We start from the raw sequence: 17011 nt of genomic DNA on the forward strand, positions 1-17011 counted from the left end.
CGAAAAATCGTATACACGCTATTTCAAAACTCCCAAATTTGGGTAGAATCCACCCAGATCCGTCAAAACTGAACCTACCCAAAAATGGGTAAACTGTGTTGGGAGTGACAAGTTGAAAAATGAACAACATTGACATCAATCCGATCGACGTTGTTTATTTGTCAACTTGTCACTCCCAACACAGTTTACCAATTTTTGGGTAGGTTCAGTTTTGACGTATCTGGGTGGATGCTAACCAAATTTGGGTAGTTTTGAAATAGCGTGTATCATCGGGATATGAAAAAAATCGATCTTTCAAAGATCGCCCAATCCTAACAGTTACTACTGAACTCACGAACGTACTCCATCGTACATTTTTGTTTCATTCTGATGTGTGCCTCGCCTCGTGCAGTTATATTTGCAGCAAGTGATTTCGAAAATTTATAAGAAAACAGGTGAAATTTGCTAAAATATATCCACAGAAACAGCTGCTACCGAAGTCGCAGGTAAGTGTCATTGTTTCAGTCTATAGTTATATAATGAATAGTGCGGATCTGTTCGGAGTTTCAGTGCCAGAGGATCATCACGCCTGTTTTTCGGAGTGGCCATAAACTACGTAGTTTTTTTTTTTTGATTTTTGACCCTCCGTCGTAAATAGTTGTTAGTTTGAAAACTAAATTAGATAGGGGAAATGGATGTAATGTCGGCCTAAATGCCCCTAATTTGGGCCCATACATAAATTCAGCAATGGACTAAATTTGCAATAGCGACCAAAAATATCCATTAGTACTGTCCCTATGACTCGTTCATCTAGATTAAATTGATAAATAGCAGATTTTTTGCGATGGGCTTAATCTTAGGCCAACATTAGAGCCATTTTCCCTATTTTTTTGTTGTTTGTTAACACCGACACACCTTACCTCTCAAACTATTTACATGGTTTATGGACAGTCCCTTAGAAATAGATGATGCAACCACGACATCGAAGAGTTCCAATCACTTGGTGGAATGTTTGATGACAGAAGTATTTCTTTAGCATTTGATCTTAATAACAGGGTGGCCACTCAATCGGGAATCGAAACAAACCGGGAATGCTGCACTCTCGAAGTTCGAATTTTGTTAATTTGTTAAGTATATTTACTTTTCTTCCTCTGTTGCTCAACTTGATTAAATTTGTACTTTTCAGAGGTGAACTCCTTATCAACTAATAGCGAATTCGTTTATTGTCGGGGTTGGAACCAGTGCGAAACCGAACTTTTTGTCAGTGCGAACCTCAACCTGAGCTGGGTTTTAAAAACAAACGATCAAACTGACGTTTGTCAGAAAACAAGCAGACCCAATCTTGATACCCGATCCAGGTTGGAACTGAATAATAAACGAATTCGCTATAAGTTTTCCTTACAAAAAACTTACTTCTAGATAGAGCTGGAATTAGGGCGTAACAGCTTTTGTAAACAATGACTTCTCTTGATGATTTTTCGAAAGTCATGACTCTCCCTGGCAAATCGACATCACTATCGAGTAGGGGAAGACTTCCCCTACCCGATGGATATGTTGGTTTGTGTTGGCGTACCTTGAGTTCATAGAAATCAACGAGAGAAGTCATTGTTTACAAAAGCTGTTACGCCCTAATTCCAGCTCTATCTAGACTTGTGGTTTTCGTCGGGAAATGTTCAAAAATTCAGGTGCAGTGATTCGTGGAAAATTTACGCATTTACGTGTTTTCCATTGCTGTTTAATCAGTGTTTGGGTCGAATTTGGTTCAAAAGCGTAGATAAATACCCAGTGCAAACGGGGAAAGTGTTATTTTCAGGGAGAAAGTGAAATTAGCTCGAAAATCTTCGATTCTGTTATACCTTTTTGGCCCGTCTAACCTAAATTCGTCGGTGAAAAGAGTCAGACATCTTGTTTTCGGTTTGGTCGTTAAATTCGCGCGCGTGCACCAAAACCGCGTTGGAAGCCCTCGGTAGAGCCGGATAGTGTAAACGGGTCCATCAAAAGTGATTCCCAAACATGGATCCGAAAACAAGAATTCAGCGAATAGTTGAAAGCAGGAAACAATACCAAGGTAGGATAACCAGAGGAAGGAAGGAACTACTTCGAGAGGAATCATGCATCAACGAAAACACGAATGTGGAACCAGAGAATACACCAGACCAATGCCCAGAAACCAGTACCCCACTCAGTGAAAAAGCTACAGTATTCCTCGAATTACGGAACATTCGTGAGGCAAACCCGAGCCACCCGATTCAGGTCGGCAAAATCCTCAAAGATCATGGTTTCAAATTATTCAGCGAAGTAATAAAGGTGGGGAAGTTTCGGTTCAAAATCACGGTCGACTCAGCAGAAGCCAAAATCAAACTAGGGCTGTTAAATCTGGCAAACCAAAATATCAGGCAATACGATCCGAAGATAAGGAGAAAAACCATATGCTTCATCAGAGGTGTACCAAGAGAGTTCGAAGAACAGGACATATTGGACAACATCGAAACGGAGCACGAGATACTGAAGATCGAGAGAATCCGAAGGAAAACCGGAGAAGGAGAACTAACTAACACCAACAACATCAAGATGACTGTGAAGGGACAAAACATGCCACAGAGAGTGAGAATCTTCGGATGCTATTTCTCAGTCGAACTTTACGTTTTCCCGATCCGACAATGCAGGAACTGCTGGAAGTACGGGCACGGAGCGAATTTCTGCACTGGTAGGGCTCGGTGCAACACCTGCGGCAAAAATCACGAAGGGAGCTGTTCATCTCACCCCAAATGTCTAAATTGCAAACAAGGACACGGAGCGGACGACGGATCATGCCCGGAGAGAAAAAGAAGACAAGCCATCCTAACTGACATGAAGAAGCAAGGATCATCATACGCTCAAGCAGAGCAGCACTATCCGAAGCTCTCGAACAGGTTCAATGGTCTAGAGGAAGAGGAATTTCCAGAGCTGGCAGGAACATGCAACCAACAGGGAGGAAAGGCAGGAGGATCGGGAGTACGAAGCCCAAGAAGAAGAAGAACGAGGAGTAGGGAATCATCAACATCAACATTGAATCAAGAAAGGAGAGATTCAAACCCCTTGGGAAATTGCTGGAGAACTTACAACAAGGAGGAATGCAGAAGATGCGTAGAAAACACACTACGAACGACCGACATCGAACGCCTCATCTCTAAACTTCGGCAGGTGCTACTACTCGAAATAAGGACGAAAAGATGGCTGGGATCGCTCAAAAATCTGCAAATGAAGATCTTCATCCGCTCACAAGAGGCCCAGTCGGAAATCGAAAGAGACCAACTGCTAGTCGAAATTGGGCTGGACATTCAGAAGATAATCGAAGAAAATGACCAAGGATGTGTACACGAAATCAGAACCGCCGAAAACAATCACAGTGGAGTGTAAAACCCTCAGAATCCTGCAACACAACATCCAAAGCATTAGACCCATGGAAACAAGAGCCGAACTCGCCCACTTTCTGGACGAAAACAACATCGATGTTTGTTTGTTGCAGGAAATATGGTTGAAGGAAGGGGAGTACTTCAGATTAAGGGGATTCTGCATGGAATCAGCTAGAAGGCCAAGCGGATACGGAGGAGTAGGGATCCTACTCCACTCCAGCTATGGATACCAGGTCCTAAATCTAGGTAGTTTCTTGCCGATAGAAGTAGTAGCAGTAAAGATCGTGCAAGGATTCCACCCTATCACACTAATTTCGGTATACGTACCCCCGGATCACTCGCTAATCGGAGAGATCTTGCCAAAAATAAGGAGTCTATTTGAAGCACTTGCAGACATCGAAGGAGAAGTCTTGGTTGGAGGAGACTGGAACGGGCATCATCCCTCATGGGACTTGGAAGCAGATGCATGCAGGAAAGGAAGCCTGATAAACACGCTGATTGAAAACTCCCCGTTTGTTCTGCTAAATGACGGATCGACAACTTGCCTAACCACCACCGCAAGACGTAGCTCCACCGTAGATTTGACACTAGCAACTCCGGGAACAGCTGGCAAGTCAACGTGGAAGACAACAGAACACGAGTTCGAAAGCAATCACCTAAGCATCACAGTCGAAATCGAAAGCACAATTCCAATAGCGCAAGGGAAAAGGAAGTGCATCAACAAGGAAAAAGCCATCAAATTAATAAATGAAATCCGGCCGCAGTACATCTACGATCCCAATGAGATGCAAGAAATCTTCGACGAATGCTTGGAAAAAGCCAGTTTTACAGTCAAAAACAAGAAAGCAAACTATCTAAAAAGATGGTGGACTTCTGAAATCAACGAGGCTTACATCCTCAAACGAGAAAAACTCAGAAATTATAATCGGCAGAAAACGGAAACTAACCTAATAAAGCTTCAAAAGGCAAGAGCAATACTCAATAGACTTATTAGAAAAGCCAAAAGGAAGTACAGCCAGGAATTAGCAGAAATGGTGGATGAGGCGACACCAAGTCGTCAAATGTGGAACATCATCAAAGGAATTGACAACGCGTTAACAAAGTCGACGACCAGTAACCCTCAAATGAACACGGAAGAAGGCATGAAATTCATGGAGCACTACTTTGAAGGCAAGCTAAAGGAGGTCTATATGCCAAAGGCCACCTCGAAACAGGAGCTATTACGATACGAATCAGCTTTAAAGCACGAGGAGTTCATGGTAACCTTAAGGAAAAAGAAGGAATACTCGGCGCCAGGAATAGACGGCGTATCATATGGTATCCTGAAGAAACTGAAACCGGAAATCCTAGAGAAGATCAGCGAGATGCTAAACCAGGTATTTGTCACGGAAATCATTCCGGAGAAGTGGAAAACAACGGTGGTAAAACCAATACCAAAACCAAATCGGAACCCAGCTTCCCCGGATTCGAAACGTCCCATAGCATTAATGAATGTCTGCCTGAAACTCATAAATGCAGCAATAAAAGACAGGTTGAATCAGGTAGCGGACCTAGAGGGACTTTTGCCGGAACTGTCATTTGGATTCAGGAAGAATAGCTCGGCAATATCTTGTGTAAACTTCCTAGTCAACACAGTAAAAGAAGCGCAGATGGAAGGAAAACAGGCAGTGGGCATCTTCTTGGACCTATCACAGGCATTCGACTCCGTGGACACAACGCTACTCCTAAAAGGACTAGCATCTCTAAACATACCTGCCAAAATTATTTCCTGGATCCACACCTACACAACCCAAAGAACGATGGTATTAAAAACATCTGAAGGAGAAGTCATAGCTGATGTCACCGAAGGCCTACCCCAAGGATGTCCTCTATCTCCGACGCTCTTCAACCTCTACACCACTACGCTGCACGACATCAAGGAAGACGGAGTGGTGCTTGTCCAATTCGCAGATGATTTCACGATAGTAGTCATCGGGAAAGATGTGGAGGAAATCACAGTCAAGGCAAACAGCTTCCTACCTAAACTGGAAAAAGCACTTGAAGAGCTCAACCTAAAACTCAACCCAACGAAAACTGCAGCGGTACTCTTCTCCAGGAACAACTCAGGATAAAGATAGGAAACCACAAGATTCAAATCACCAACACCCACAAATATTTAGGATACACCTTGGATCGAACCCTCACACACCGGAAACACATAGAAGCGGTAAGGGAAGCAGGAGCTAAGAAGCTGAACATAATCAAGATGCTAGGGAAACGTTCTAGTAATGCAAACCCTCAGACGCTGATAAAAGTAGGAAATGCCCTGATACGAAGCAGATATGAATACGGAGCCCAAATCTACGGAGAAGCTGCACAGTCCAACATGAAAAAAATCCAAACCCTCCAAAATGCGTTCATCAGAAATTCCATGCGGTACCTCAAATCGACCCCAATCCATGTGATGTTGGGGGAATCCGGGCAAATGCCAGTGCAAGCACGGACGGAACTTTTGGCATTAAAGGACATCATCAAAAGTAAATATCACTCAAATCAGTTGGCAAGGTTCATCCACAAAGCAGCCAACAACGAAGATCCCCCAACTGGCACTTACCTTACAAAGATAGCATACAAACACAACGATATTGTGGCCCAGGTACACCCAAAGGACAGCTCGATAGTCTCTCTGAGGCGCAAAAGACTGGTCGACGCAAGCCCGGACCTAAAAGTATACCCAAAACTAGACACCAACCAACCATCCAAACAAAACTGCAACCCAGCAGTCTGGAAGCAAACGTTTTTGAATGTGAAGAACCAATCATACAGAAACTATCATCATTTGTATACGGACGCTTCGAAGTCACAATACGGAACAGGAACGGCAATCTACAACGACTCAACACAAGAAGTACGGAAGGACAAGATCAACGACAATTACTCAATAACAAACGCAGAGCTATTAGCTATACGCAAGGCTACAGATTGGATAGTGGACCAAAACCTCAACAAAGCGGTCATATTCACGGACTCGAGTTCAGCATGCCAAACACTGTTGAACGATCGGAAGATCACCAGCAACATCATATCATGGCAAATCGTCAAAAAAATCAAAGAGAATCCGAAGAACAAAATAGTTATTCAGTGGATACCCAGCCACATGGGAATAGATGGCAACGAAAGGGCTGACCACGAAGCCCAGTCAGTCACAAAAGGAAAAATATCAGACAACATCAATCTGGTCATGGCAGATGCACTGCTGCTAGCCGAAAAGGAAATATGGGATCAATGGAAAACAGAATACAAACAAACATCAGCAGATAACGGCGCCGGTGGTGTAGTGGTAAGCGTGATTACCTCTCACCCCAGCAGGCCTGGGTTCAATACCAGTCGGCGCCGCCGGGATGTTCTGAGGCATAACATCTCTGATCACGCCTTCCTTCGGATGGGAAGTAAAGCCGTTGGTCCCCGGTTCATGAGTTGATGGGTCGATAGGTAGGGTCCAGGTGTGGGAGCTGCCTTCCTGGCACGTCGGTAGCATTGGTGCTCAGCACGGAAAACAAGATCGACGGAAAAAACAAACCAAAGGAAAAAAAAAAAAAAAAACATCAGCAGAAAAAGGTAAATGGCATTTCAACTGGATGAAAGAGCCAGGCAGAAAAATCTGGTGCAAAGGGCTCACATTGAACAAACAGGAAATAACCACATTAAATCGCCTTAGATCGGGCCACACCCTAACAAAGGAAAGAAGATTCAACTGGGGTTGGGAAACAGACGATCTATGTGAAATCTGTGAAGTAAAAGAAGATATTCAGCATCTACTGTATGACTGTGTGAAATTAAACAACGAAAGATCTGAATTTTCAATACTAGAATACTATAAACCACTACAGAAGATACTCGGTGAAAATTTGGAAATCGAACTAAAACAACTAGTTCAATTTATTAAGATTTGCAAAATCCAGCTCTAAAAGGCAACATAACATAAACCAAACACTAACAACTACAAGATGCACGACCACAGAGGCGAGATGGACCGAACCCGGTCTTAGCCAAGTCTTTGACACAAGCAAAGGAAAAAAAAAAAGTTTTCCTTAATCCGGGATTGAAAGTCATTAATAAAAATCCTAAGTCACTTCAGAGTCTCAAACATTTCAAAGTTCTGAGGAGGATTTACCGATCAGACTTATAATGGGGGTTCGACTCGTGTGGTGTGAAGTCCGGCGTACTATTCTTTATCTGTCAAAAAATCCGGAAACTTATACATTGTGCGCCAGCCTTGAGAGAGACTTTCCTAGACCAGGATCTTTAATCTTTTGTTGTAAATATGAAATCTTTAAAACTGTTAAAAGTCTCAGAACTTTAAAAGTTTTACCAAATCCAGAGTCTTGAATTTCGGTGTCCAGGATCTTTCTTTTCAATGTCCGAATTGACTGGATAATTTCTAGATTTCTATCAGATGGTTTCTTCATATAGGGTAGAGAACTACTTCGGTCTAATCGCCCATTTTGGGCCTATCGAGCAGAAAACTTCAAATAAATCCATGATTACAGAGTTAACAAGTCAATTATGCGTTTGGTACGATACTTTAGTTAATAAGCTACCGAACGAAGTCAATTAGAACGCGTGATATGAAGGTTTGCACCCATTATTCCCAAAAACAAAAGAAGCGCTCCGACCGAATCCATTTTTATCTCCATTCGATAGGCCGAAGTGAATTCACTGGCGTTTCAATGCGTTAGGACGAGTTAAGAATTCGTAGGCCAAGTTTGGCGTCAAGAAGCAGTGTTAGACTTTTGACAATATCTCAACGAATGGTTTCTCTTTATCAAATCTTACGGTACGTACGGAAAGGTAAATACATTTGGAAGTCATCAGCAATAATAACATTCCGTTTGGTGCTTAGCTGCGCTAGATTAAGGAAGACTTAGTGCGGGTTGTACTTAATAGGCCGGAAATGGGGTAGTTAACCCTATAGGGAATTTTCTCGAGAGTTTCATTAAATTTAATGATTCTCTCAACAGCCTTCGTAATTCTCGGCAAACCACTTTAGGAATCCCTCTCAGAAAAGTCCTAATATTTACACTGGAGTCGCTTTTTACGCGGGTGATGCGTCCCGCGTAAAAAAAACCGCGTAAATTCCGGAATCCGCGTAAAAAAAACCGCGTAAACTCCGAAATCCGCGTATAAAAAACCGCGTAAAAAAAGACCGTGTAAAAAAAAAACGCGTAAAAAGCGACTCTAGTGTATAACGATTAACCGCGTTAATTCTGAAATCCGCGTAAAAAAACCAAAATCCGCGTAAAAAAAACCGCATAAATTCCGAAATCCGCGTAAAAAAAAAAACGTAAATTCCGAAATCCGCGTAAAAAAAAACCGCGTAAAAAAACCGTGTAAAAAAAAAACCGCGTAAAAAGCGACTCCAGTTGTACCCTACAATTTTCTTAGTTTTCTCAATAATTCTCGCGAGTAAACGGCGCCGGTGGTGTAGTGGTAAGCATGATTACCTCTCACCCCAGCAGGTCTGGGTTCAATCCCAGTCGGCGCCGCTGGGATGTTCTGAGGCATAACATCTCTGATCACGCCTTCCTTCGAATGGGAAGTAAAGCCGTTGGTCCCCGGTTCATGAGTTGATGGGTCGATAGGTAGGGTCCAGGTGTGGGAGCTGCCTTCCTGGCACGTCGGTAGCATTGGTGCTCAGCACGGAAAACAAGATCGACGGAAAAAACAAACCAAAGGAAGAAAAAAAAATCTCGCGAGTATGCACTTAAACTTGTCTCCATAATTCAATTGGAAATTAATGCATTTAATATTCCTAAGAATTCTAAAATCTCGAAAGTCTAATCAGAATTATCATGGAATTCTCGTTTGCATTTTCTTCATCTGGAAAGTCCTTTGAAATTCAACATAGCATTCCCTAAGTTCATTTCTCCTCCGAATTCGTTCGGTTTTATTCTAAAAATTCCGTTAATTCTTCTCAAGATTTGTCTATTATACTCCTAGCAATTTCATAGTAATTCTCTTATTAATTACAAAAAAAAAAAAAAAATGTCCAGGAATATAAACTAACTAACCTACAAAACGGAACAAAATATTTGAAGAAATGGATCCTGATTGTGGATCTTTTTTTGAGAAATTCAAAGAAATGGTACATTCAGGGAAAAGTCGTACATTCACAATCGTTTCAAAGGTTTTTCTATTTCGTTTGACTCGGACCTGGGTTCATATTTTATTCCGAAGTGTGTTTTTATTGTTTTCAGAACCATGGCTGACCGTCAACCGCAAGGACGCGCCCGTGCACGTGGCTACGCGGCAGTGAATTTGTCCCATGAAGCTCGAGAAGGACGCGGTCAAGCGCCCGTCAGAGGCAGCGGCATTGCTGTTGGGGTAGGAGAAGCTACTTTAGATTGAAAATTTAACTCCATTTTTAAAATTCTGCTCTTATTGTAGCCCCGAGCAGTTGTCCTTCAGCCGGGTGCAGAAGGTCGAGCATTGGTGCATCGTGATTCGGCTGTCGGTCGTGGAGCGGCAAGTTGTGTCAGTGGTGAGGGCGGAAACGGCAATGGCAATGGAGATGGTTCAGCCGGAACTAGCCGAGGAGCGCTGCGGGGTCGTCGTACGATCGGAGATACGCTCCGTACTCGCCCTCTGGATGCCCCCTCGAAACAAGGCAGCATGGGACAGCCCCTGAAGCTACAGGCCAACTACTTCAAAGTATTGAAGCACCCTGAATGGATCCTGCACCAGTATCGGGTGGACTTTTCTCCGCCATGTGCCAGCATGCGTCTGATGCAAGGATTGATGAGTCAGCACAAGAAGACCTTTGGCGGATATCTGTTCGACGGAACACAGCTTTTTATGGTCAACAAGCTGCGAAGCGATCAGTTGTCATTGGAATGTCGCCATGATCGAACCGGAGATGTCTATCAGATTCGTATTGTCCACACGGGAACCGTCGATATGACCAACGATGTCGGCATCCAAGTACTGAACTTGATCCTTCGCCGTGCCATGGGTGGACTGAATCTTCAGCTGGTGGGACGTAACTTGTTCGACGCGGCGGCCAAGATCACCATTCCCGATTATCGGATCGAGTTGTGGCCAGGGTACATGACCAGCATCCGTCAGCACGAGCAGGACATTCTGGTGTGCTGCGAAATTGCTCACAAGACCATGCGCATGCAAACTTGCTACGACATTTTGCGTGACTGCCAGAAACACGACCGAAACTTCAAGGATGCCTTCACTCGTTCCGTGCTCGGTGTGGTTGTACTGACCGGATACAACAACAAAACCTATCCCATCCATGATGTCTCTTTCGACACAACTCCGAAGAGCACATTCGAGACGAAGAACGGCGAATTGTCGTTCATGGACTATTACAAACAGAAGTACAACATTCAGATTCGTGATCCCAATCAGCCAATGTTGCTGTCCCGAGCAAAGAAGCGAGATCTTCGGGCGGGAGCCAACGAGTTGATGGCTCTCGTGCCGGAACTTTGTCAGATGACAGGTTTGACTGAGCAAATGAGATCGGATTTCAAGTAGGTTCCACCTAATCTAAAACTTGTCTACTGCTGTCTACATTTCCAAATTATTTTCAGGATGATGCGAGCGATGTCCGATCATACCCGTCTGAATCCGGATCGACGTATTGAACGGCTGGAAACGTTCAACCGTCGACTTCAGTCAACACCGCAAAGTGCGGAAGTGTTCAAGATCTGGCAAATGGAGCTTGATCGACGTTTGGTCGAGATTCCCGCTCGGTTATTGCCGCAGGAAACCATCTTTTTCTCCACCACATCAGCGTAAGTTTAATTAGCAGCATTTCGGGAGGGAGTAGCGCAATCCAATTGATTCCCTTACCCTTACATTTTTCAGTGGAGCGCCAGCTGGTGAACAGGCAGATTGGACTTCTCACTTCCGTAGCAATCCTATGTTAGCCACGATTCGTCTGACCCACTGGTACCTTATCGTGCCAACTCGAGCGCAACGGGAGGCAAAAGATTTTCTCGGATGCATGATTCAAGCTGCCCGTGGTATGCGCTTCGAGATCCAACAATGTGAAATCATCACAATTCCGGATGATAACCCAGGAACGTACATCCGGGCGCTGGACAACGTAGTGAACAAAGATCCCCAGTTGATTATGTGCGTGGTCTCCAACAACAAGGCAGATCGATACACTGCCATCAAGAAAAAGTGCTGCGTTGATCGTGCCGTTCCTACGCAGGTCATGGTCCAGAGGACCATCACGCCCAAGGGTGGCAACGTGCGAACGCTTTTGTCTGTCGCAACAAAGGTCGTCATCCAGATGAACTGCAAACTGGGTGGTGTTCCGTGGAAGGTCAAAATCCCCCTCAATGGCCTAATGACCGTCGGTTTCGATGTTTGCCACGACGCAAAGGACAAGTCGAAATCGTACGGAGCCATGGTGGCCACGATGGATCATGACAACAAAGGCACACCCAAATTCTACTCCACCGTATCGCAGCACTCGCACGGAGAAGAAATCAGCAACTATCTGCCGCTTAACACCATAAAGGCCCTTAACGAATACCGCAGGGAGTTCAACGAACTACCCAAGCGCATCATTTTCTACCGGGACGGAGTCGGCGAGGGTCAACTGCACTACGTGTTCGAACACGAAGTCAAATCGGTCGTGGAGAAACTGAACGAAGTGTACCGATCGGCAGGATCCGACCACGATGCTCTGTTCACCTTCTTCGTGGTCAACAAGCGCATCAATACCCGCTTCTTCGATCGACGGCAGAACCCTAGGCCCGGAACTGTGGTCGACAACGTCGTCACTCTCCCGGAACGGTAATTTAGATCCCTTCGTTGCTCATGTCAACTTACTAATCGTAATGTTTCCTCCCACCCACAACAGCACCGATTTCCATATCGTCTCGCAATCGGTCCGCCAGGGAACGGTTTCGCCCACTGCGTACAACATCATCTACGACACATCTGGTCTGAAGATCGACCACCTGCAGATGCTGACCTACAAGCAGTGCCACCTGTACTACAACTGGTCCGGAACGACCCGGGTCCCGGCGGTGTGCCAGTACGCCCACAAGCTGGCCTTCCTCGTCGGGCAGTTCCTCCATCAGCCGCCGAGCAATCTGCTCGAAAGGAAGCTGTACTTTTTATGAGGCGCCGATTACATACCACTAGATACTTTCCGGTTCTAGAGTAGCTAGAACATTATTAACTGGACTAAAAGCAATCAGTTACAATTTGACGGTAGAAAAAAAAACAATAATTTTAAACTTAGCTTATAGAAAGCTAATTAATAGCTCATTGTTCGATTTGCACTTAATAACCTTTCTAAAGGTTCCCTGATATTTGAATTGGTAAGGAATGAAAAGTATTTTTTTTTAAATCTTTCTATTAGAATGATTTTAAGCCAAAAGCTAGTTCTTCGCTGTTTTTGGGCGTCATAAGAATTTAAAATGCACCAACTTAATTTTCATTTGTGCATGTTGAAATAGATCAGAGAGGCATAACTTAGTTGCTATGGAATTCAATAAATGAATTCGAAATTTGATTACCCTCGAATATAATTGTTTTTTTTTGTTTAATTTTTATTTAATCGAACCTACGACGGGATTCCAACAGATTGTTTTTTTGTGTTGTTCTTTGATGATTCTGAAAGACTAATATGAAGCTGAAAATGATCGATAACGAGTCTGAAAAGTTATGGCAATAACTTCATCGGAAGAACCAAGTGGGTACCTACAACATGAAAATCAAGTATTTAAAATAACGATTTTTTATCCTTTGAAAAACTTCAATCATAAATCACCGTCGTCAATCAGAGGTTGCGTAGACTAAATATTTAATACTAGACAACGAACCAACACACCACACCCATTAGACCAGTAGGGAAATTTACAGGTTGCCAAAATTTGCACCTGAATGGAACCCTCACTTCGTGGCACTCAAAATACGCCTAAATGATGGGTGACGCCGCACGACCCCAAAACCAACTAATTCTACTCAGAAGAGCTCAGAAGTAGCTTGAAATTCTCATTTGATTTCACAAAGAATTCGCCTCACACTTAACTGTGAACTATTCTCATAATTACCTTAAAATTCCAATAATGTCCAAGTCAAGCTTTTTTATTTTTTTATTGGAGGATAAATCAATTGCAGTGATATTTTTAAAGCAACATGTTTACCACTACACCACCGGCGCCGGCAATCTGGAATATATTTTAAAAAAATCTGGAAATATAAAATCCAGATAAATCTGGAATACTGGCAACGCTGATTGTGTCGTACACATAGTTCTTATGTATACACATTAAATTCAAGTGTACATAGTATTCATTTGACATATAAATTTCGTGTGTACTTCTGAGTGGATTCTGGTTGGACACATGAAACTAATCAAGGAAAAAAAAAAATTAAGTAATTTCCAAAGTGGATTAAACTGAAGATTTTTTTTTATATCATACACTTGCGGCTGATCAAGAAATTCCAATGTGACCATCTAGGCAGAAATGGTTGAAGACAACTGTTCTATCTGTATCATTCAACATTAATAAACGAAAATTTACGGTAGAATTGTTATGAGCAATCGATTGCTTCGTGGCTTCATAACGATCAGTTTGAAGTAAAAAAAATATATAAGAATACAAGTTGACGCCACAGTTATAGTGTAATATGAGCTGACTTTCACATGTTGATCATAATGTTGCTCTGGTTGTCACTACAATCAAATATTTTCGGTTTTCTTTCCGCCCACTAAACAGATGCACAGATTTAGATTAACTTATGTTTCTGGTGGCCGTAAATACGGAAAGTAACGAAGAAAAACGCCGACCACTTACGAGTGTTCCTTTTTGTAGAATCATGGTGTGCAATTTATGTTCAAAGCAGTACTGAATGCCTCTCATACAAGTGTCATCTGGAAACATTTTGGGTATCACTTTCACGCTGCGTGCCATTGCATGCAGATGGGTGAACGATCTCAAGGAGAGTATCATTTTCACGAAAATATGTTGGTCGCATTAAGATTTAATTTGTTTTTAATCACCACTTAGTTGAGAAGATTCTTTGCTATTTGGTTAATTTGGTTGATCATATTAAACGAGAATAAATTCTAGCATCTATTTCCGATTAATGTCTTACAGTATTTCGGATTCAAATTGAACTCCATATGTCTGATCAATATTAAAAACGCAGACTCTTACCAATTGAATCAATCGATGTGTCATTTTATATTGTCTCCCAAGCCAAAGATAAATATAATTGTCTACTTAAAAATCCATTAATTTACACCTCCCAGCAGTACATCCGAAACAAGTTTCCATAATAAAAAATAACATGTTTTAATCATCACACATTTAGACTTCTGTTTGTTCTCCTCTTTCTTTTGTCCTGCAGCATCCAGTCCAAAGGCGATTCATTCATGTATTTTTTTGAGTTGTTTGTGCACTTTTTGTTGCCATCCTCATTCCTTACCCAAAATACCACGGCCTCACATCCTGTGTCCGTGCTCGTAGCGATCGTGGTGGTGCATTATTATCTCGTTCACCCTGAGCGAACCTCGGTCCTTGTACAACTCATTCCTTGTTTACTTTTCGCTTTATAATAACAACTATCGACCTGAACGTGGGTGCTAGAAGGTAATCTCCGCTGGGTCTTTGTGAGGATCTTACTCCATTTCTCCTGTGTGGTTGTACGTAGAATGAAAGATTCTTTGGTACCTACATTCACGTCCGCCACGTTTCCGTCTGGCCCTTCCTTGATGTTTGGAGAGATGAAAAAGAAAACATTAATAATCATATGGATGATTTATTACGGTGATTTCACTCTTAATTCAAAACCAACTTGTTATTTATGTTAGGATCCGATGGTTTAAATATCACTGAGCGTTGAGCTCTCCTTCGCTGACGCGGTGGTTTGTGCGCTACTTTTGAGGAATATAACGATGAAATTTTACCTTTGATCGTAACCAGAGGGTTTTATTTGCTTTTGCTGCTTCGCGAGAGGCAGAGCAATAAGAAGGAATCTTGTGAACTCATTCATATTTATGACTCTTCTGGACCAAGAGTCATACATCTCATTCAATTACGGCAGATAAGTCTTAATTACCAGCATGTCAGTTCCTGAGCCGCTCGAAGTGTGAACTGTCGCATGCGGAGTAACATCAAATGTAATAACGTGTTTAAATGTGTCGAAAGTAGTAGCAGGCTAAACTTTGAAGCGTGAAATTAACATGAATGGAAATCGGATGATACTGACTGCATAATGATCAAATTTATAATGTATGGAATTTGGAATTGCTCATATACAAACTTTACTTGTGGGTAAATTTCCAGAATTAAGAAATTTATCGAGGTCTCACATATTGACCATATTTGGCTATGAAATTTGTGGCATATGACTTTTGATAAAAATTTCCTTATTTTTTAAGGAACATGAGCATTCTTTTCCAGATCCGAAGATGGCTTAAATATTGAGATCCCCATAACTTATTGATGTGAAACCTAATACTGTCATTGAAAAAAATAAAATAACAATATTCAAAAAATTTCCATCTGAAGATATTTCTAGAATGGCATTTTCCATAGCAGATTTTTCCTTCTTTGAACCATATTTTAGCAATGTTAGCATGTTAGCATTCTTGTTTTACTTAAATTTATTTTCTTAAATCGGATCAATACAGCTGCCATATGATGGAAAGTGAACAACTATTGAAATTTCCACCTAATGACATATTGGGCTTCACTTAGCTTACCAGTCAGGCCATAGTGAGAGCATAGAAAAGCGAAGAGGCGAGTGAAGCCTTGAAACGAATGTAAGGGATAATATCAATAATGGGAATTTCGATTATTGATGTTATTGCTTACATTCCGCAGGTCGTCTTCCCCCTGCTGGATCCACCTTATACGCTGTGCGCCTCTTTATATGATCTATAGGGCCAATTTGACTTTACTTACTATCGTAACGGTCAATTTAAAAGTGGTCGACAGCAAAGTTGCAAAGCTGAGAAAATATGGTTTTGGTCCGTTAATGTAATTATGCATGCTTTCTTTCGAAACACCCTCAAAACAATATGAAAGAATTTTAAGTAATTATTTTGATCTAGAACAATTAATCTTTTCTAGAGCAGTTTTTGTAAAAACCATTATTTTTTTTATTGTTTCATGAAAGATTTTACGATTTCAACCAAACTTGGCCAGCTAAAACTAGAATTTAAGAGCAAAATCTAGCAAAGATTTCAGAATTGCACTGTTCAACTCTCATTCGTCAGATACGTAATGTGCTATCTTCTTTGGAGTGACCCACTGAATTTACCACCGTATGCTGACCGCTGTCGTTTGCAGGGTTTGGATACTCTTGCTGAGCGACGAAACGTATCGCAGGCCGTCTTCGTTGCTAAAGTCTTGCTCACAGAATATGATGTTCCTGAGTTACTTGCCAAAATTAACCTGCATGCTCCTGCCCGAACACTCCGCCTGAGAGCCTTACTACATGAAGAAGTACATGCCACAAACTATGCTGCAAACAGTTCCTTTGTCGCCGTGATTCATCAATTCAACGAAGTATGTATATGACCTATTTGACTTTGAAATCAATGCCTTCAGCTTTCGTCATCGTTTGCTGTCGGCCAATTTTTAATAAGTTACTACATTTAGATTTAAGTG

General features: G+C 42.2%; 1 protein-coding gene across 1 annotated transcript; it reads left to right on the forward strand.

The window, feature by feature from the left end:
* The first annotated feature begins 344 nt into the window (after positions 1 to 344).
* Positions 345 to 12624, forward strand: LOC135701523 (protein aubergine-like). Its single transcript, XM_065222339.1, has 6 exons — positions 345 to 485; positions 9611 to 9737; positions 9801 to 10894; positions 10955 to 11158; positions 11232 to 12173; positions 12241 to 12624. The coding sequence occupies exons 2-6, from the start codon at positions 9615 to 9617 to the stop codon at positions 12503 to 12505; spliced, it is 2628 nt and encodes an 875-aa protein (XP_065078411.1). The 5' UTR covers positions 345 to 485; positions 9611 to 9614; the 3' UTR covers positions 12506 to 12624.
* Positions 12625 to 17011: the final 4387 nt, after the last annotated feature.

The sequence above is a fragment of the Ochlerotatus camptorhynchus genome, unplaced genomic scaffold, assembly GCF_037179485.1.
Source record: "Ochlerotatus camptorhynchus isolate MF236.1 unplaced genomic scaffold, CSIRO-AGI_Acam_v1.1 ptg000166l, whole genome shotgun sequence".
Lineage (NCBI taxonomy): Eukaryota > Metazoa > Arthropoda > Insecta > Diptera > Culicidae > Ochlerotatus > Ochlerotatus camptorhynchus.